The 20,656-nt window shown below is 47.8% G+C and overlaps 2 protein-coding genes across 2 annotated transcripts in view; one reads left to right on the top strand and one right to left on the bottom strand.

Moving 5' to 3' along the window:
• SGPL1 (sphingosine-1-phosphate lyase 1) overlaps window positions 1–10,881 on the top strand; it is a 32,993-nt gene extending 22,112 nt beyond the window's left edge. Inside the window, exons 7-14 of the mRNA XM_071438466.1 lie at window positions 2,692–2,780; window positions 3,468–3,573; window positions 4,001–4,099; window positions 4,840–4,989; window positions 5,951–6,189; window positions 6,699–6,845; window positions 7,700–7,820; window positions 7,904–10,881. Of these exons, the coding sequence (XP_071294567.1) occupies window positions 2,692–2,780; window positions 3,468–3,573; window positions 4,001–4,099; window positions 4,840–4,989; window positions 5,951–6,189; window positions 6,699–6,845; window positions 7,700–7,820; window positions 7,904–8,044 (1,092 nt within the window). The 3' untranslated portion in view covers window positions 8,045–10,881. The remainder of the gene's footprint in view (window positions 1–2,691; window positions 2,781–3,467; window positions 3,574–4,000; window positions 4,100–4,839; window positions 4,990–5,950; window positions 6,190–6,698; window positions 6,846–7,699; window positions 7,821–7,903) is intronic.
• Window positions 10,882–11,575: 694 nt separating this feature from the next.
• Window positions 11,576–17,287, bottom strand: PCBD1 (pterin-4 alpha-carbinolamine dehydratase 1). The gene is made up of 4 exons (XM_071438467.1): window positions 17,021–17,287; window positions 13,596–13,727; window positions 13,188–13,268; window positions 11,576–12,678 (listed from the first exon to the last, which is right to left on the bottom strand). Exons 1-4 carry the CDS (start codon window positions 17,021–17,023, stop codon window positions 12,580–12,582), a joined length of 315 nt encoding a protein of 104 aa, XP_071294568.1. The 5' UTR covers window positions 17,024–17,287; the 3' UTR covers window positions 11,576–12,579.
• Window positions 17,288–20,656: the final 3,369 nt, after the last annotated feature.

Here is a 20,656-nt window from a genome sequence, read left to right as displayed (position 1 = left end):
TGGGATTTGGAGCAATGGAAGTGATAAACTGAGTTTGGAAAGCAGGAGGGATATTTATTCCCTCTGCTCTCTCCTCTCCCCTCCCATTTGCAAAACAACAAATAAATCAAGAACACAAAATGTCTGTTTACTTTTCTTTTTCCTCCACACTTTGCCTTGCCTTTGAAGATAGTGCAGGGCTGCAGAGCTGCCTAAACAATGCCATTTTCCAGCTCCTTTTCCCATGGCATGGAAAAGCCTGGGGGTTCATTGAGGGGAGAGGAGAATGTGTGTGAGCCCTGGGCGGGTGCTGAATCACCGCGCCTTGGCCGGGCGCCTCAGGCACTGGGGAAGTTGGATCCTGTGACAGTGATTCAGGCTCTGGCTGCAGCAGAACGAGTTTGCTGTCAGTGGCTGAGCTGACAAAGCCTCCTGTAAAGGAGCAGCCTCCATGCACAGGTATCATCCATGTGGAGCACAAGAGGATTTTGGTGTTGCAGATGTGCTGGGCTGAAGGTGCTGTTCCAGACTCGAGCACTTCTCCGTGCTGGAGACTCTGGATGTGCTGATTGTGGGCCAATTTAGAAAGCTGAGCTGGCTGAATTTCAGCTTTTTTGGGTGGATTTTCAGCTGTCTGAACAAGCTTTCTGTGTGGTCATCTGCCAGTCTGGGTGTCTGGGAGAAGATTGATCCTGGATGCTCTTCCTTACCCTGCATGTGACTGGCTGCTGACAAGTGCTGGCTCTGACCTGCCAAAAACTGTGTGTGGCTCAGCATTCCCATGCAGGGGATAAAGGCAGACTTTGAGGAAAGGCTTGTTACATATGAAGGCAAGATGTTGGTGTTTTGGTGTTAGGATTGAAATGGGAATAAGACTGTACAGAGGCTCCTTTTCCAAGAGCAGATTATCTAGGTGAGCATAGGGAATGCTGCCCAACAAGGAGCAGGTGTTCAGTAACACGAATCCCAAGATCCCCACGTCCTTCCTAGCAAAGTTGTCACAATCATTATCCTAAGCAGTGTTGCAAGGATAGGTGCAAGTATGCAATAATCCCATTCCTCTTCTCTCACCCAGTAGGAAGGCAGTCTATCACCAGCTGGTTTTATTTTTTCCCCAAAGGTAATCACAACCTGACAGATCTTTATTCGTAAAGGGTATTGAGAAGTGAGTGGCACAGCCCATAAAACACTTAAAACATTGTTCCTGCTGCCATCCATTTGCTCCACAATTAATGCAGAGATGTCTTTATCCAGTGAGAAGCTCTGTTAGGTTTTATCTCTGACAGCTGTTGCTTTTAAACTTCCCCCAAAAAGCAGAAATTGTCTGTGGTGTGACAGTTGCTTCTACACTGCCTGTGGCAGCAGCTGCTGCTGGCTTGGATTGTGTCAGGAACAAATCCTGGCAGGCTCTGAACTTTGTTCCTTATCTCTGTACTTCATGTGTAGTCATTGTCACACAGTCACACTTCTTGGCATTTTCAGGGTTTGCAGCCATGTCAGCAGGGGAAAACCTACGGAAAACCTAAATGTCATAAGGCATACAAATGTGATTGGCTCCTTTTTATGTTTATTTTTGAGGGGGAGGAGGTTAAAAGGGGAAGTTGCAGTTGGTTCAGGAGGTTTGAGGAGCAAAATTAGCCCCCCCATAAGCAGTATAAGTAAATTTTGATTCCTCATTTATGTGAACCTCTGTATAACTGTCCCAGCTACTCCATATCCTCAGTTTTTGGCTCACCCAGTAAGTCAGTCCTTCAGGCTGCTCGAAAAACCAACCTCACATTTTCCCAGGTTAAAATTTTACTGGGGAAGGTTGTACCCAGTGTCCCCTGCATGCCAGAACTCATAGAAGCTGACCTACAAGAGACCTTCCACTTGAGGAATTCCTTCCTGTGAAGAGTTTAATTTGTGTATTTGCAGCAGCTCTTGAGTTCAAGTGTGCAATAGTAAACCTGTGTGTGCCTTCCTCTCCTCCACCTTCTGATGCAAACCCTGTGGTCAGGGTGAAGAGGGCTGGGACAGCAGCCTTAGTGGGTGGTGTGGGTACTGACTGCACTGGCTGGGGAGAGGAATGCACAAATTCCTCCTGGTGTAAAATTCCTTGTGTCCCTGAGGGCTTAGAAGCTCTGGTATTGAGCAGAGCTAGGCTGGTCTCAGCAGAGGAGGGTGGGACAGTTCCAAGTCCTGCAGCATTCCAGGTTCTGGGAAGGTTTTGTAGCTGAGGAGTGCTGCCAACCCTGAGCTGACTCTGTGCCTCAGTGTGGCACTGCTCCAGACCTAATAAACCCTGCTGGACTGCAGCTGACTTAACACAGAGTCAACTTTGTTGTTTCTGTGTACGTGGCATAATTAATCTGTAATGCAGATAAACAATCCCCAGGTAATCAAGAGCTTAAGTACCAGGAGTTTTGTGAGGTGAGGTGACTGTGCAATGTGGTTCCCTCCTGCTGGGCTCTGGAATTCTATACTTTTTGTTTGTTTTCCCTTTCCCTCATCCCATTTAAACAGAGGATTTGGCATTTTAATGTGCATTTTCAAGCTGAATGTCAGAAAGCTGCCTCCTGCTGTTCAGTGGCTTCTGCTGCCCTTTAAGCCCTGAGTTGTCCTGTGCACTTTGAAGCAGAGTCAAGAAATGCTGTTCTGCATCCTCTTTTTGCTTTTCCCTCCTGCAACACCCATTGTTACTTTTCCTGTTTACTTCTTTTCTGGTGACAGATGACATCTGGGGGCACTGAGAGCATCCTGATGGCCTGCAAGGCATACAGAGACCTGGCTTATGAGAGAGGCATCAAGCAGCCAGAAATGTGAGTGGTGCCACCACAGCTTTTTCCTTTGGGGGGCCTGTGGGATTTCCTGTCCCCTTGAGCTGAGATGGTGCTGGACCTCAATAATCCTTCCTTTCATAGCTCATTGCCATCTCTTCCTTGTCCATCTCTGTCTGGAGGAGAGAAACCTGGGTGAAAAGAAGAGTTCAAAAGCACAGAAATTTTAAAGCAAGTGGCCTGGGGGGCACAGATGTTGCTGGGGCAGCTGTATTTTGGCAATACCTGTCTGCTGCTCCAGACAGCCTGCTTGGATCAGCTCTGCTTTCCAGCAGAGATTGTCAGGCCCTTTGAAGTATTCAAGGGTTTTGATTTATTCACATCAAAGAAGGCTTAGTGTGAAAACTCTGAGGCTTGAGAGTTGGGCTGGTTGGAGCTCAAATGAGGAATTGTGCTAATCATTACACTGCTAATAGAGGATTTGCTGTCTCTAATGTGCTGTCTCTTTTCTTGATGGTGCATGGGAAATATTTCTCTGGTTAATTGCTTTGAGGGGAAAATGTTAAAGGAAACAAAACACTGGTGGTTCTTTTCTTCCCTCTCTAGCATTTAAGGTTCTGATAATGATGGGAGGCCTCAGAAAACAGGGTTAATTGAGGCTGTTCAGCCACTGCCACTGGAGATGGGAGACAGCAAATGTTGCATTCATTTGATCTGTTCCTTCTCCAGGTTGGTCCCAGTGAGTGCCCACGCTGCCTTTGACAAGGCAGCACACTACTTTGGGATGAAGCTGATCCAAATACCTCTGACCAAGGCTATGGAAGTGGATGTTCAGGTATCATTTTAGTCTCTCTCTATGAGGAAGTTAACATTGCACAGCTGCTAGGCAAGAAATCTGCCTGCCCAGGTATCGAGTCAGTGGATAAAGAGGCAGGAATGCTTTGTGGAAACAGTGAAAACCAGCATGAGTAAGTGTCATTGCAGATGGAGTTGTATTTGAAATAACTGGATGTTATCCCTTTGTCCTGTGGGATTCATTTAGACTCAGGTAATTTATGTATTTCTTAAATAGCCCCAGATTTCAGAGAAAGGTGAACAAAAATATGATGGCATTTCCCAGTGGATGAGCGGTTGTAGCTCATTGCTTTCCTCTCTGTACTCTTGTATGCCTTGAACTCTGCATGTTCTCACTCTTTATCTTTTTTGGCAGGATGGCACTTGGTAAAATGGAATGTGAGCATCTTCTCTCTTTAAATCTTCAGGCAATGAGGAGAGCCATCTCAAGGAACACAGCCATGCTGGTCTGTTCTGCTCCCCAGTTCCCACATGGAATTATGGACCCCATTGAAGAGGTGGCAGAGGTAGGGTTACCCCTACCTGTAAGAACCTGTGTGTTGTAGCAGTAAAACCAGCACAAGAAGGGTGGAGGGGTTCCAGGATGCTGAGCAGTGAATTTGGTGGGGGGATCCCACTGGCTGGAAAGGTATTACTGTCCTCAAATGAGCTGTTTGCCAGCAGCAGGGTATGTAGGATGCAGTTGGGACTGAGGGGGAGTGTGTGACTGTGAGACCAACCAGAAGTTCTCAATTCTTTGCTACCTGAAAGGAAAGAACACCTAAATGGCTCACCTGGTGAAAAGGCTTTGATTTATGACCTGCTGGTTGTAGCAAAATTGCTGCTGAGGGAGAAGGAGTCAAAGGGCTGGGATCTTATTTTCTGAACACACCTCTTGATTTCTTTCCTCTCTGTGCTCCAGTTATTTATTTTGTATGTGACCAGCCAGGGCCTCTGACATTCTGTTCATTTGGCTCACACCCTTTTATTTTATTGTGGATACTCTTTTCAGACAATGTTGTTACATTCCTTGTGGCATTTTGGTAGCTTGCTGTGTTTGCCAATTGTTTTTCTTGTGTGTGGAAGGCAGGAGAAGGCATCTCACAAACAGCCAGCCCTTCCACATCTCCTGTCCTCCACAACTTGAGAGTGGTGTGATGTTCTCAAAGGGTTCAGTGAACCTTTGACTGTGAAATACCAAATATGTTTTGGTGACTGGAGTTTGGCTGCTCCAGCCACATCATTTTGATCTCTTGTTCCCACACAGCTTGCAGTGAAGTACAAAATCCCCTTCCATGTGGATGCCTGCCTGGGTGGATTCCTCATTGCTTTCATGGACAAGGCAGGGTTCCCCCTCAAGCGTCCCTTTGACTTCCGTGTGGAAGGTGTGACCAGCATTTCTGCTGACACCCACAAGGTGAGGACAAGGGTCTTCCAGGGCTTTCAGTTTTGAGCTGTGATTCCTGTTTGCCATCCTGGCCTTCAGGCATTTCTTCCCTGGTGTGTGGAGGAGCACTGAGGTGCAGGGGTAGGGGCTGCTCTGTTCATGTGCTTTGTGCATGTGCCAAAGTCCCCACCTTATCAACCAGAGCAGAGCACTGAGTGCCACATCCAGTCATTCCATGAACACCTCCATGCATGGAGACTCCACCACCTTCCTGGGCAGCCCCTTCAACCCTGACAGCCCCTTTTTCCCCTTCCACAAAGAAACTTCTCCAGATTTCCAACCTTAACCTCCCCTGGCACAACTTGAAGCTGTTTTCTCTTGTCCTGTCACTTGTTTTCTCTGAGCAGAACCTGACCCCCCCTGGCTGTCCCCTCCTGGCAGGGAGTTGTGCAGAGCCAGAAGATCCTTTGTGCAGAGCCTGAACCTCCTTTGCTCCAGGCTGAGCCCCTTTCCAGCTCCCTCAGCCCCTCCTGGGGCTCCAGCTCTGTTCCCTTCCCTGGACATGCTCCAGCCCCTCCAGGGCTCTCTGGCTGGGAGGGCCCAGAACTGGACACAGGCCTCAAGGGCCCCCAGCACAGAGGGACAATCACTGCCCTGATCCTGCTGGTCACACTATTCCTGATCCAGGCCAGGTGCCATTGCCACATGGGCACATGGTGGCTCATGTACAGCCACTGTCACCAGCACCCCAAGGCCCTTTCCAGTTTTCCAGCCCCTCTGCTCCAGCCTGGAGCTGCAAGGGCTTGCTGTGACCCAAGGACAGGACCTTGCACTTTGCCTTGCTGAACCTCTGCCCATGGATCCAGCCTGTCCCAAGCCCTCTGCAGAGCCTTCTGCTCTCCAGCACATCAACAAATGGGATCTTGGTGAGGACCTGGATGCATTCCTGTGCCCTCTTGCTGCTTTCTAACCCTTTCTGTGCCCCTTGCAGTATGGCTACGCTCCCAAGGGCTCCTCGGTGGTGCTCTACAGTGACAAGGAGTACAGGAAGTACCAGTTCTTCATAGCCCCTGACTGGCAAGGAGGAATTTATGCCTCCCCCTCCGTGGCAGGCTCCAGGCCTGGTGGGATCATAGCTGCATGTTGGGCAACCCTGCTGCACATTGGAGAGTCGGGCTACGTTGAGGCCACGAAGAGGATCATTAAAACAGCTCGATTCCTGGAGTCAGAGTAAGGGTTTGGATCCTGCTGGACCCCTCCTCCCAAACTGCTTTTGGTTTGTTTTTCCCTGATACCTGCTGGGCAGTTCTGGAGAACATTTATTTGTGCCCAGATAGCTGAGGGGTGCAGGCACCTTCATTCAGCTTGGCTTTGAGAATTCCTTTTGCCTCAGCCGTGGCTGAAGGGGAATCTGGAGGGAGGACAAAAGAAGGGTTGTACTTCTCCTTGTTGGGGTGCTTGGGTGGCTATGTAAGAGAAGCTGATTTTCTGTCTTCCCTTGCTTTTCTGTCTTCTCTCTTTTCAATTGTTTCCTGGGTTTACTTGACTTTAGGGTGTGTAATAACCCAGCTCCTCTGGCAAGCCCCAATGGCATGGGCTGGGTGCATGATTTTTGGGTGGGAATGTGCTGCCATCTCTTCCCTCTTGTAGCTTTTCCTTTAAGGCTCCAGCTGGGTGGACAGAATGGCTGAATACTGTAACATTGATCAGTCATTTCTTTTCTCCTCTTTCTTTTCAAGGCTGAGAAAAATCGACAGCATCTTCATTTTTGGGAAGCCAGAGGTGTCTGTCCTGTCCATTGGCTCAGACACTTTTGACATCTATCGATTATCTAATTTTTTAGCTGCAAAAGGATGGAACTTGAATGTCCTACAGTTCCCACCAAGGTGAGTGTGTGAAGATCAGGGAGTGATGTATTTAGCAAGATGCTTAACTTCAGGCCGTGTAGCTCTTGTGATTTACCAAGTACTGTTGTCCATAGCTGCTAAATTGTATGTAGAATTTTCCTCTGCAGAGCAGGAATCATTCTTGTAATTGCCATGATACAGCAGTGGAGATAAAGTAATAGTAATTTTAATGAGCCTGGCAGAGGACTTTCTATTTACCTCTGTCTAATACAAGCAGAAAAATGTAAATAACCAAGGCTCTATCTGATGTTTAGTTAACTGAGGGTTTGTAGATTGATTTATTGATTTTTTGCTGTCTTCCTCCTGCCCGCTGAAGGTGAAGGAAATCAAAACAACAGTCAATGGCTGATCATTTTCAATGTAAAATTAATCTTTGTCAGAGACTTTCCTTAAGTGGGAAATTGGGCTTTTGTGGGCGGAAGGGGCCAGTGGTCCCAAAAAAAATTGTGAGTGACCATGTGAAGCAAAGTCCAGAGAGCCTGAGGTGATAGCTCAGAGGTGGGTGCTTCCTTCTGGTGATGGGTTAGAAGCTGAGGAGGAAGGAGAGGGAAATGATGGCAGGGGTCCCTGTGCTTGCAGGCAGCTGCATTTTTCTCACCAGAGGTACCTGGAATGAGGTGAGAAACTTTAACCTAATTGTGAAGTCAGGAAGGAAGAAGGAGCTGGTTCTAGCAAGCATTTTGCAGGGATTACCCTTAGTGGGAATGCTGTTTCAAGGAGATACCCAGTTATCACTGGCCACAGAAGGGCTCAGCTGCTGTTGGGGGCTCAGAAAAGAGGGAGCTGTGTGTACTGGAGGTGGTTAATGTGTGCCCTCTGCCCTGCCTGCCCAGCATCCATCTCTGCATCACGCAGCTGCACACCAAGCCCGGCGTGGCTGAGCAGTTCCTGAAGGACGTCAGGGACAGCATCCAGGACATCATGAAGGACCTCAATGCCAAGACCACGGGCATGGTGAGGAGGCCAGCACACAGTGAGGAGGGGGTGTTTGGGCTGAGGGTGTTTCTCCTGTGTAACAGCTTCTCTTCTCTGCTTAGGGAGCCATCTATGGAATGGCACAGTCCGTCCCAGACAGGAGCCTGGTGGCAGAGATTTCCCAGGCCTACCTGGATGGCCTCTACAGCACGGATGTTCTCAGCACTGAAAAGCACATGAATGGCTCTCCCAGCCACCACTGACTGTAGTGCAACAATCTGTGCCTTGCCAGCCAGCACTGGGGTGGTTCCAAAGGTTTCCTAGGGAAAGAGATTGCAGTTCCTTTGTTCCTACAATTGCAGGTCTGAGGGTGGCTTGATCTGGAAGAATTCCTTCCCTGTCTTAGTCTCTTCTGAAATCTGCATTGTTTTCATGCCCAATTTCAGTTTTAGGGCTTTTCCTCCCTCCCCCCTGCCTGTTTTCATCATGGCTGTTGATGGTGAATTGAATGTCCATTCCACAGCTCCGAATTCCTCAGGTATCCTGCGTGTCCCTTCATTCCATGTTGTCTCTCCTCCTCAGACCTGGTGTTCAGCCAGTGTCCAGCCAAGTGTTAAATTTGAGTTCTCACATTGTGTTCCACGGCTCCAATCTTCCTGGAAGCTAATGGCAGACAGTAAATTGGAAATTTTGTTTTCTCTTGAGTATTGCTGTAAGCTGCTGCATTTAACAGACCTTGCTGGGAGCCTTATATCTGTGTAATGCAGAACTGATAAATTGGCAGAGGGAAGGTAGTCATGGCCTCCCTTTGAAATCTGAGTGAGACTGCAATCAATATCTGCTGAGGGGGAGAAAAAGACAACACAAACTCCTTTTCTGGAATCTCTTGAACAACAGCAGAAGTAGAAACCAAGCAGGTGGCACAGGGAGAGGAACTGGAAGGTACTGAAAGCCCCGGGTACACTGTGGCTGTTCTGCTCCCCTGCCTCTTGTAGAAGACATGCATTGACCACCCAGGAGTGCTGTTTTCCCTTGCACAAATCTGGAGGGAGGTGCAAAGCTCATTTCACTGTTCAGAACTTGAAGGTTTTACACTGTCCCCTCAGGATGCTGTAGCAGAGCCAGCCAGCCCTGGCCCCTGTCACAGCCAGGGACGTTGTGCGCAGACAGTTTTTTTATCCACGGTCTTTTAGTATCAAAAGGTGACTTTTGTAATAGCAGTAATCTCAGCTCTTTGCACTGATTCTTTTAAGGCACATTCTCAAAAGGGCATTCACCATTGTGCCTTGATGCTTCTCTGGCTTTTTTTTTTATGGCAGGCCAGGGAGGGTTGGAGGGTTCAGCTGTTTGACCGTGACCTTGGTTGTGGTCGTTTCTTCATGGTACTAATTCTGAATACAAACCTCAAAGGCAGGCTGGCCTCAGAGGAAGAAGCACCCTTGCCTGTTAGGTAGGATAGTAGTTGTAATGAGCCAAGTCCCTTCACAGTATTACAAAGATGCTGGGAGAAACAGGGGAAAGGATGCAGCAAGTCAGAGCTGTTCCAGCCTTGGGCACGTGGCTCAGCCTTTGTATTTTTCCCCGCTGTTTTTAGGATGAGAGGGTTTTCCCAGCACAGCCTTGTGGCCTCAAGGACAAGCCAGAATCTCTCAAGTAGCCTTGGAGTTACTCCTGCAGGGCTTTCCCATGTTTCCTCTCAGCTTTTTGCATGGAGCAGAGTTTCCCAGGCAGAATCCCACATGTGGGTGAAGACTTCATGCTGTGTCTGCACAGTCCTGTGCGGGGCATCTGAAGGCATCTCTCTGCTCCAGCCTGTTAGCCTGAAGCTGGCCCTGGCTGCAGCACAGGAATTTAAAGGAATGAGAAGGTCACTGACCAGCTCTTGCACAAACCAGCCCAGGCACTGTGGGAAGGATCCTGGCTTTCCAACAGCTTTATTCCCTGTGCTAGGAGACACAAGCATTTTGGCCATCTGCCCTGAGCTTGATGACTTCATGCAAGTCTCTGAGCCCTTTTCAAATCATTGAATTGCCTGAGAGTCTCTTGATGGTGATATCAGCTCTGGCAGTTTGTATTGGACCTATTTATTCTCTCAAGGTCTTGCCAATGTGACCATTACTGTATCTCTGAGTTTGGAGACAGTCTTCAGTGTCTGGCTACTGTGATGGTTCTCTTTGGAACCGAGATTTAACAGAACAAAATAAAAAAAAAACGGAGGTACTCTTTTTGTTTCTGCTTTAAAAGAAAGAAGGGGTGGATTGGGGTGGGCTGAAGGAGAGCAAAACTCCCTTCTCTTCCTTCCCTGGTTGCATTTTCCTCCCAGGAAGTAGGTGGATCTAACAGATCAGTGCTCCATTTCACACTTTTGGATGTATTTGAAGATGTTATTTGTAAGTCAATGTATTCTATTCTGGGCTTTGCTCATTAATAATATTTGTGGGTTTAATTGTTCCATGTGTATTTGTCCTATACTGTAAATGTAATCCTGTGGTCAGGAGTAGGCCACTGTAATTCCCTGGTGTGTAGTTTTTATTCATCCTTGTCACCTAACATGTAATCTGCATCCACTTTATCATGCCAAATGGTCCTGGAAAAAGAGATTTACAGGCTGTGTGGTTGTTTTAAAGACAAAAAAGAGAAGAATTTGATGAACTGGATTATGATCTGAAACTGGACGGTACTTTTAGACCTGGAGGGATCCTTGCCACTGTGAATTCCTGCAGGATTTCCTGCTTTTCCAAGCGGGACACTCAATTTGTTGCTTGTACAAAGCACTCCCAAGGGATTCACCTGTTTTTAGGTACTAGAATGAAGAATATCCAATGGGATGGACCAAGAAGAGATGTGTGTCTTCATGCCATGGATTTCATCTGCACTTTTCTGATGACTTGGGGGAGAGGGGAGCGGAAGGGTTGCGTACAACACAATAATACCTTGCCCAATAAATCCACAAGGACTTTTTAATGGACAAATGAGATGAGTTGATCTGATGGCAGTTTTCTGCTTTGCTCTGATTTGCCCCTGGTTGAACTGGAGGCTGAAATAGCTGGAGAGCTGGTGAAAATGGCCCTGGTTTGTATTAAAACGGTGCATTTAGCTATTTAGGCTCACTGAGCTCTTATTTTCCTGCTTCAGTGCTTGTTTGAATGAATGTGAACCTGGAATTTGCTCATGCACAGCCTGGTCTGTGGCAGGGAGGATGGTTTATGAATCTTACTAACTCTGCCTGAGGGCTGCTCTGTCCTTCTGTCAAAATGAAGGTGGTGTCCGTGTCTGCATCTTGTGTGTGATGTTCAAGGATGCTGGAAGTTAAGAGCTATGGATTTTCTATTAATACTTTGTAGAACTTAAAAGGGTTTAAAAAAGAAAAGAAAAAGAGACTTGAACTGGGTGTTTGTAGTGTTTTTCCCCAGACTGTGGTGCTGAAATCAAATGCTGTTGGTTTCACATGAAATTGTTCATTTTAGCATGGAGATCCTGCCCCACCAAATCCACCCACAACCCCATTTTGGGAAGTATTCCACCCTAAGCAGCCCTTGCCCTGGTGCCATGCTGCTTTTGTGCCTTTTGGTTGTCCTTTCCCTGTGTTTGTGCCTTGGCTGTGATTTTACACAAGCAGTTTTTACCTGCCCTGGCTTTGATCCTCTCTCAGTCTTTCAGACCCCAGTCACTCTGATGTGAAGGCACCTGCATTTCTGTGTGAAGGTTTTTTGTGGCAGCAGCACCTTTCTTTAGAGCAGTCAGGGAAACCTGTTGGTGTCATTTGGTCAGTGAGGCCTCTCTGCAAAGAGCCACCAGGTTCAATGAGATGTTTATTGTAAACATTTTCAGTTGGTATCCCAGGAAAGGCTGGCTCCAGTCGGGGTGAGACCACGTGCCTGATGTAATACTGCTGGAGAGGGGCTACAGCAATGACAAACTGCACAGCACCTTGCTGCTTGGCCACAGACAAGCCAAAGGGGTCACAAAATGAGTTTTAAGCACATTCCAGGAGGTAAGGAGCAACAACAGGGGCAGGATGGGGGCAGGCTCTGGACAGATTTACTGGTGTAACTTGACTCTGGAAGGACATCAACCTGTTGGACCTGTACCAGGGGAGGTACCAGGATGATCAGAGGGGATGGAGCACCTCTGCTATGAGCAAAGGCTGAGAGAATTGGGATTGTTCAGCCCAGAGAAAAGCAGCTTTGGGGTGACCTCATTGCAGCCTTCCAGTGCCTGAAGGAACCGACAAGAAACACGGAGAAGGATTTTCTACAAGAGCACGTAGTAACAGGACAAGGGGAAATGATTCACACAGAATAGGTTTAGATGGGATATTGGAAAGAAATCGCTGTGAGAGTGGTGAGGCCCTGGCACAGGGTGCCCAGAGAAGCTGTGGCTGCCCCTGGATTTCTGGCAGTGTCCAAGGCTGGGTTGGATGGGGCTTGGAGCAGCCTGGGATGGTGGAAGGTGTCCCTGGCCATGGCAAGGGTGGAATGAGGTGATCTTTAAGGTCCTGTCCAACCCAAACCATCCCGTGACTCTCTGATATGACTGTCATATCACAGAGGCTCAGATAAGAGGCTCAGCAGCTGGGGCTGTGGGATCACATGGCTAAGGAAGGGTTTGAGGATGGAATGTGCAAGATCAGAGATGGACACGTGCACCCTGAGCAGTGCCTCCATCCATCCGAGCTGCGCTGGGGGGGCTGCCGAGGTGTCAGGCTGGCTGGATCCAGGATCTAGCTTGGAAGTGGGAAAAGGCTTTGGGTGCAGGACACAGTGGCACAGTGGGGTTTTGGCTGGTGGATCCCTGCTCAGGAGAGGGAAGCTGCCACCTGCTCGATGAAGCTGGCCAGGTTGATGTCTCGCTCCGACAAACCCCCGCAGTCGTGGGTGCTCAAGGTGATGTGAACCTAAGGCAGACAGACAGGCTCAAAGTTGTGGACAGAAACAGCAGGGCTGCTTCCCTCAGTGCTGCATCTGATGAGGCAGTAGCTCCAAACTTGTTAGCAAAATTCCCTGCGCTGGCAGAGGCGCTCTGGCACTTTGCCTGGTTTTTCTCCTCTCTGCAGCTCGTGCTGGCCACAAGCTGTCACTGCCACCCCTGCCTTGGTCACAGCAGCCACCTGTGCTCATTTTCAACTCACTCTTTTCCCCAGAAGCTTTTCCTGTGGCTGCTGCTTGATACAGATTTTAATAAGCAGTGCTGGTGCCAGCCTTTGGCAGCTACTGCTCAGCTGGACGGGATAAAAGGAGGAGGAAAGGATCTGTAGTAGCTGAAGGCTGGCTGTGATATGGGAATAGCATCTGAGGGAAAAGGTCCTGCTGATGAGAACAGCACTTGCTGCTCCTGTTTTATCCCTCAGAAGAGGGAGCTGCTCCCTGAAGTGCTCTGCTTTGTCCTCACCATCGTGTTCCTTACCTTGTTGTACACATTGAACCACTCAGGATGGTGATCCAGTTTTTCTGCCTGTAGAGCCACTCTGGTCATGAAGCCAAAGGCCTGCAGGGTAAGAAGGAAAGTGAATTCAGAACCATTTACCCTGCAACATACTGGTTTTCACTCCCATTACTAATAACTTTACACTCCCTGTGGCTTCATAACCCAACCAAATGCAAGGCCTGGGCTATTCTGGGAGTTTTCTGTGGGTTTTCCTCTTCCTGAGGAGTGTTTCTCAGACAAACTGTGCTGGGTTGAGCCCTTTGGTGTCTTGGGGAGGTTATTTTGCTCAGCCATTCCATTTCAGGAGAGACACAGAGGGCTTTCTTTGGCTGAGCTTTGCAGAGGGGACTCCCAGTGTGCAGAACTCTGTGCCCCTGATGTTCATACCCGGTTGAAGTCCTTGAAGTGGAACTCTTTGAAGATGGCATCTCTGCCTTCCACCTCGTTCCACCCCACAGCTCTCAGGTTTGGCAGCAGCTGCTCCCTCTCCTCTGTGCTCAGCCTGTGGGCTTTGCCTGCCTGGAAAGGGAAGAGGAGCAGGTCAGTGTGGCAGAAAAGGGATGAAGCAGATGTTGAGAGCAATGAGGCATCCATGGATTGTGGAGTTGCAGCTGCAGAGTGGGTGGGAGGGATGGAATATCAGTGTCCTCTGCCCCCTGCCTGGAGTACATCCTGCATGTACCAACAAAGTCCAGCTGGCCCCTTCTGTCCTCTCACCTGCAACACCTCCCACAGTGCCTGAGGTACTAAAAAATGATACCTGATGAAGTTAAACTCCAAAATACATTTTCTTTTACATATAATCTTCAGGGGAAAAAAGAAAAACAATCAACAGCTTAAAAAGCAGAAGCTCTTGTGATCATTTCTTGATCTGAGAGTTGCTTTAGAGTTCCTGAAGTAGGAGGGCCTTTTTCTCTCTCTCTCTTTTTTTTCTCTCTCTTTTTTTTCTCTCTCTCTTTTTCTCTCTCTCTTTTTCTCTCTCTCTTTTTCTCTCTCTCTTTTTCTCTCTCTCTTTTTCTCTCTCTCTTTTTCTCTCTCTCTTTTTCTCTCTCTTTTTTCTCTCTCTTTTTTTCTCTCTCTCTTTTTCTCTTTTTTTCTCTCTCTTTTTTTCTTTCCCTCTCTTTCTTTCCCTCTCTTTCCCTCTCTCTTCCTCTCTCTATTGGGAGCTTGCTTTTGAGGAGAAAGAAGTGCTGTGGATCAGAGATGAGTCACACTAAGCTGCAGTTCAGCTCCTTTTCCCCCCTCTCCTTTATATTACAATGGATTTTAAGAGGCTGTTTCAGCCTGTGAGGAACAAAGGGCAGAGGGAGGGATTGTGGTTGAGCTCTGCCTTGGGCAGAGCTGCTGGTACTTATTTTTTAAGGGGTGGTAGTGGGGAAGCAGCACTCCTCAGGCTTTGAGGAGTGTTTATAGGCAGAGATGAAACTAAAATGAAGCTCTTGGGGATGGGGGCTGCCTGAGCCAGCTCTGCTCTGGCTCAGTGGGAAGGCAGGAGTGAGTGCAAAGGGGCACTGCTCTCTGAAATGTCATGTTCTGGCAATTAAAATTCTTTCACAGAATCACAGATTGTTCTGAGTTGGAAGGGACTCACAAGGATCATCAAACTCCAGCTCCTGGCCCTGCACAGGACAGCCCCAAGAATCTCACCATGTGCCTGAGAGCATTGTCCAAACACTCCTTGAGCCCTGGCAGGTTTGGGTGAGTTGATCTTTCCAGCTGGTGATGATAAAGAGCTCCTTGCAATTTATTTTCCTTTGTGTGCTGTAGAGCCAAGTGTGGCAAGTTGGAGATGAGTCCTGAGAAATCTGGCTCAGTATTTTGGTGGGTATTTGATCAGCAGCCCCTTGAGATGCTTTGCTTGGGCATCAATGCTCAGAAATGGCATTGGGCAACTGAGGCAAATCATCCTCTCCTGTGCTTTCCCTGCTCACAGGCTGCACAAAACCAAAGCACCAGCTGTGAAACTGATGGTTTTGTGGGTGGCTCTTGCATGTTTTGGGGAAGACTGGAATGATGGCACCCCATTCCCGTGGCTGTGTGGGTGCCTACCTACCTGTGTATCCCTGCATGGAATGGAGAGTGCCAGAGTCACTGGGGCTGGGATGCTTCCTGTCCAGCTGCAGGAGTTTTGGGGAGGGTGTTCCTTGCCTCTGCATATTTTGGATGAGCCCCTGGCAGCCCTGGCTCTGTCACCCCCTCCCCACCCCCCAAATGTCAACGCTGTGCTGGCAGGGAAGGCAGTGAGCAAACAGGACTGAGCTCAATAAACCCGGAGCCGTTGCCCTTCCCTGCTGATGGTGAGATAAGCCGGGCACAGGTAGCTTAGCAACTGGATAAGGTGGGGACAGAGGATGGCTCTGCTGGCAGGGAGCCACCCGCGGGGGCTCTGAAGGGAGCAGGGCAAGGGCTGTACCAGGATTTGGGATCGGGGCTCAAACTTCTCCATATCAATGCTAAAAAGAGGAAAGGTAAAAGCTGGAGGGCTGTAGCTTGGAGCAGAGGGGTATGGATGCAGGGGGCTGGGTTCCAAACCAGCCTTCCCCGGGCACAGCAACAAAGGGACTTGGTGTAATTGTTCTTTTTCTCTGTCGTGACTCTGTGGGAGGATGGCCCCCGGGGCTTTTTCCAGCCCAGCTCCTCCCAGCACCAGCGGGAGGTTTGGCACCCAGAGCACCCAGAGCCAACTCCTCTGGCTGTGTCAGAGGGCAAACCCACTGCCTGGAGCACCCCCTGCCTCCATCCTGCTCCAATCCATCCCTCTCCAGCCCAGGACATGGGCCAGCCTGCTGCTTTTGTCAGGAGGGCATGTCAATGCTTTCATGTGCTCTCACTCCTTAAAAACACACTCTTCTCGTTAGGGAAATGAAATTATTTTGTTTTCCTCTGCTGGTTCTCAACTGCCAAAAAGCTGGGATTTTAATTTTTGGTTTTTTTTTTTTTTTTTTTTGCCAGCGGGAAACCAAGTAGATGCATTGTTCAACTGGGGGAAAGGAACCAGCAAGGGAAATTGGGAGAATCTGAACCCTCTTTGCTCTAAAATCTTCCCTTTTAAAGAACCATGGAATGGTTTGGGTGGGAAGGGACCTTAAAGATCATCCAGTTCATGGGCAGGGACACCTTCCACTATCCCAGGTGGCTCCAAGCCCTGTCCAACCTGCCCTTGGGCCCTCTTTGCTCTAAAATCTTCCCTTTTATCAAATCGTGCAGTGGTTTGGGTGGGAAGGGACCTTAAATCCCATCCAGTTCTGCCTCCTGCCATAGCAGGGACACCTTCCACTATCCCAAGAGGCTCCAAGCCCTGTCCAACCTGGCCCTGGGCACTTCCAGAGATCCAGGGGCAGCCACAGCTTCTCTGGGCACCGTGTGCCAGGGCCTGCCCACCCTCGCAGGGAACAATTTGTCCCCAATGAAAGGTAGAATTTCCACCTAGGAGAAGGCACACGGGGCAGCCCTGGAATGCTGTATTCCACGAGGCTCTTTAGCTGCGGTGGAAAAGCCGATTTCCAGCCGGCCGGGGCGTGTTGTGGGGCTGTGCAGATGGAGCACACGCGGGGGTCGTCCTTGCCCTACAGAATGTGAGGAGGGGGTCATTCCTGGCCGATCCTTTCCCTCCCCCTTCGAAGAGCCTGGAGAGCGAGCGCTGCCTTTGCAAAAGCAGCAGGAGCCGGCGGAGCTGCCGCGTTACTGATTAACCACAGCGCTCGCTCCTTTCCCCTTCCTCCTGCCTCCCCTCGCACCCTCCAGCTGCCGCTGGCGCATTTCTGCCTCGGCCAAGGCACAGCGAACAGCCGGCTTGCCCAGCAGCCACTCACCATGGCTCCCGGTGCCCGCGGGGTGATGCTGCACGCTCCGTGCCCGCCGGGGGATGGACGCTCCCGCCGCGCCGGATCCCGCCGGGGCCGCGGCTCCTCCGGGCCGCCGGAGGCGGGGCGAGGCCACCGGGTCCACCCCCAGCCCCGGCCACCTGCCTGTGGGGCCTCTCGGGCACCGGGGCATGGCCGGACGGGGGCTCTGGGAGCCCTGCACCACAAAGCCGCGATGGGTTTTGCCCCCGAGCCGCGCAGCCCGCTCCTGAGGGTCGCTCCCTTCATGTGAAAAATGTATATTTTATGGTTGGCTTTTTGCAAATATTCAAATGAATTATACATTTTATATGTGTAAATTAATAAATATATACATATACACACACATATTTGCACATATTGTATATATATACACACATATATTATATATATACACATAGAATATATGTATATACATATATATGTGTATATATATGTATATGCATATTTTATATGTGTATATATCTGTATATACATATATTCTATGTGTATTTATGTATATGCATATAATATGTGTATATATTTGTATATGCATATATTATATGTGTATATATGTATATGCATATTTTATATGCGTGTATATGCATATATTATACGTGTATATATCTGTATATGCATATATTATACGTGTATATATGTATATGCATATATTATATGTATATATATCTCTATATGCATATATTATACGTGTATATATCTGTATATGCATATATTATATGTGTATATATGTATATGCATATTTTATATGTGTGTATATGCATATATTATACGTGTATATATCTGTATATGCATATATTATATATATATCTGTATATGCATATATTATACGTGTATATATGTATATGCATATATTATATGTGTATATAAATATTATATGTGTATATATATGTATATGCATATATTATATGTATATACACATATAATATATGTATATGTGTATACATATATTATATGTGTATATATGTGTATAAATATATTATATGTATACATAGACCTATACATATTATATGTGTTATGTTTGAAAGTTATGCTGTATTCATTCTCTTAAGTAGCATGTTAAATACAGTTTTAGGTTATAACATAAGGTTAAAATAGAAACTGTGCTATGTAAGATAGTTTTTTAAAGAAAGGACTCACACCAAGATAGCAGCCACAGGACACCCAAATCTTTCAGAGAAAGAGAATTTATTGCTCCATTATCGAGTTCTTCCTGCCTCACTCAGCCCTGAAGACTCAGTCAGGATTCAGAGGAAGAAGCTGACACTGCCCAGACAGAATCCTGGGTTTGAATGGAATTTATGCATCATGGATGAGGTGTCTGAATATGCAACAGGCTGTTGCTTTTAAGGGTTAATCCTTTGTTAACGTGGGTCCTTTTTCGGGCTTATTTTGCCCAGAAAAGGTACCTGGACTGTCTGTAACTCGTTGTTTCTATTATCTCGTATTGTCCAAGTTTGTATTACTCTAATTATATTGCTAATCACCGTCTGCCTGTCCGGGTTAGCCCGGGTTGTATTGACTGAGAGCCCTGCAAATGGAGCAGAAGAAGGAGCAATGCCCCACACAACATTTCCCAGCGTTTTTAAGGCATTTTCTGCCATTGCTCAGGGAATGGTGAGTTCATGGATGCTGAGTGCTGCTCCCTGGCATTTTCCTCTCCAGGCCAGATGGATTTGTGCCCGTGTCCTGCAGCTCATTGTCTGCTCAGCCCACTCATATGATGGGCAGTTTTCCAGTGCTGACCATTTTTTACTGTGCTGCTGTACGTGGCAGACAGAAATTCAGCCCCCTGCTATTCCCTCATGGCTTTCTTCACCTCTGAAGCAACTAATTCCAGAGCTATTTATTTAATTTTTTTTTTAGTGCAGCATGATATACATCCCTTGTATATACTCTTGTGCACATTTTGTTTTCTGCTGTAAGGGATTGTGGGTTCTGCAGAGATGATTTGTTTTTCCAGCAGGCAAGTTAGAGGGAAGCAAATACTTCTATTCTTTTTTTTTTTTTAATTTTAAATTTTTAAACTTTTTCCCTCTGTAGGTTTGTTTGCCAGGGTAATGAAAAGGAAAAATGACCAACTTTTGTATCCTGAGTGTCTATCCAGGGAGAAAAGACTTGGAGAGCAATGAAGCACCTCAGAAGAAAATAACTGTGTGCAGATTTGGGGCTGGAAGCTTTTCTGTGGAAGGCAGCAGGAGGTGTTCTCTGAGGTTTCCAGCAATGAAATCAGGAGGATGGGCTGCCCATAGGGCTGGGAAAGGACAGCAGAATATTTTCTTGGCCTGAGCTGGACATGCAGGATTGGCAGTTTCACCACAGCCCAGCAGAAGAGCCCCTGTAAATAAAATAGTTTGAGCAGTGGGCAGGTGGCAGTGCCTCTGTTTGCCTCCCCATTGATCAGGAGATGGGCAGGAAGCAAATCCCTCATGTTATCTGGCTTTGCTTTCACTGGATTTTGTTAACTGATCCTATTTCCCTTGGCAACACGTGTGCTGCCAGTGCAGAGCCACTGCTGGCCACCTCAGCTCCCTGGAGGTGCAGAACACCAGGAGAAAAAGGATTCCTTGTCCTGCCCTCTGATTGCTCAGCTCCTTTGTACTGGCATTTTCTCTCCTGGGTGATAAATCCAGCCTGAAGTGCCAAGTTCATGGGAGGGTCTCTTGCAGAGGGATGGTGTGGTCCTAAAAAACAACAACAGGGCAGTTGAGGTTTTGCTCACTCTACAATCCCACAATTCTGTGGGATTGTGTCCAGGGGAATCCCCTGGCTGACTCCACCTCCTGAGTCTCTAAGTTCCCCTTCTGCACAGTTTTCATTTCCCCTTCTGAAATGGGACCCTTTAGGTGTGTGTTTAATGATTAATTGGGGGGTGTTGGGCAAGGTGTTTGCTCAGAGCAGTTTGCAGCCTGTGCAAGGGGTGAACCTGTTTACTGGGAACAGATTTTTGCTCTTTCCCCCTCTCCTTTTTGTCTGTTTGACAGCTGTGCTGCTTTTGGTGGCAGCTAACCCCACATGTGAACAGGACTCTGCATATTTGGAGGGAGGTCACATATCACTCACTACTGAAATTCTTATTTTGTCAGTAAGTTAACAAAACATACCTGACCTTGACAGCTGCTTTGCTTGTGAGCAGTATTCTGTCTCCAATCTCAAAGTTTGCTTTTGCAGGGGTAGATGGGATGTTGGGAAGAAATTCTTCCCTGTGAGTGTGGGCAGGCCCTGGCACAGGCTGCCCAGAGAGGCTGAGCCTCAAAGCGTGTTTTAAACCAGGGTGGCCCAAACTCTTTCATCACCTGCAATCTGAAACATTGCTCTCATGGCAAAATAGATTTAATTAAAGAGCTTGTTTAGCACTGGAGGGGATTTATGGCAGGTGTGACAAGTTTAAGTTGACAAAAGGGCCCAATAAACAGAAATGAATCATTAATTAATTGTGTGCAAGATTTCCTCTTGTAGCAGTGTTTTATCTAAACCAGTGAGGCTCTCAGAGCAATGATCAAAATAAATTGGAGGCTGGCAGAAACTGGGGCTTTGCTCTGCTCACACTGTGTACCAGGCTAAGGTCTTTCTTTTGTCTCAGGCAGAGTACCCTGCATGGAAAATAAG

Source organism: Agelaius tricolor, unplaced genomic scaffold (genome assembly GCF_023055355.1).
Source record: "Agelaius tricolor isolate 1412-34295 unplaced genomic scaffold, bAgeTri1.0.p SCAF_13, whole genome shotgun sequence".
Taxonomy (NCBI): Eukaryota; Metazoa; Chordata; class Aves; order Passeriformes; family Icteridae; genus Agelaius; species Agelaius tricolor.
The sequence above is the reverse complement of the archived record's forward strand: the minus strand, read 5'-3'. Positions and strand labels throughout refer to the sequence as shown.

Coding starts and splice junctions, on each gene's coding strand:
- PCBD1 (XM_071438467.1), bottom strand. Junction 13,269..13,595: donor ACTTCAAGGACTTCAACCGG/GTATGAACATCA, acceptor CTTACCCTGCAG/GCCTTTGGCTTCATGACCAG. Junction 12,679..13,187: donor GGTTCAATGTGTACAACAAG/GTAAGGAACACG, acceptor TGTCTGCCTTAG/GTTCACATCACCTTGAGCAC.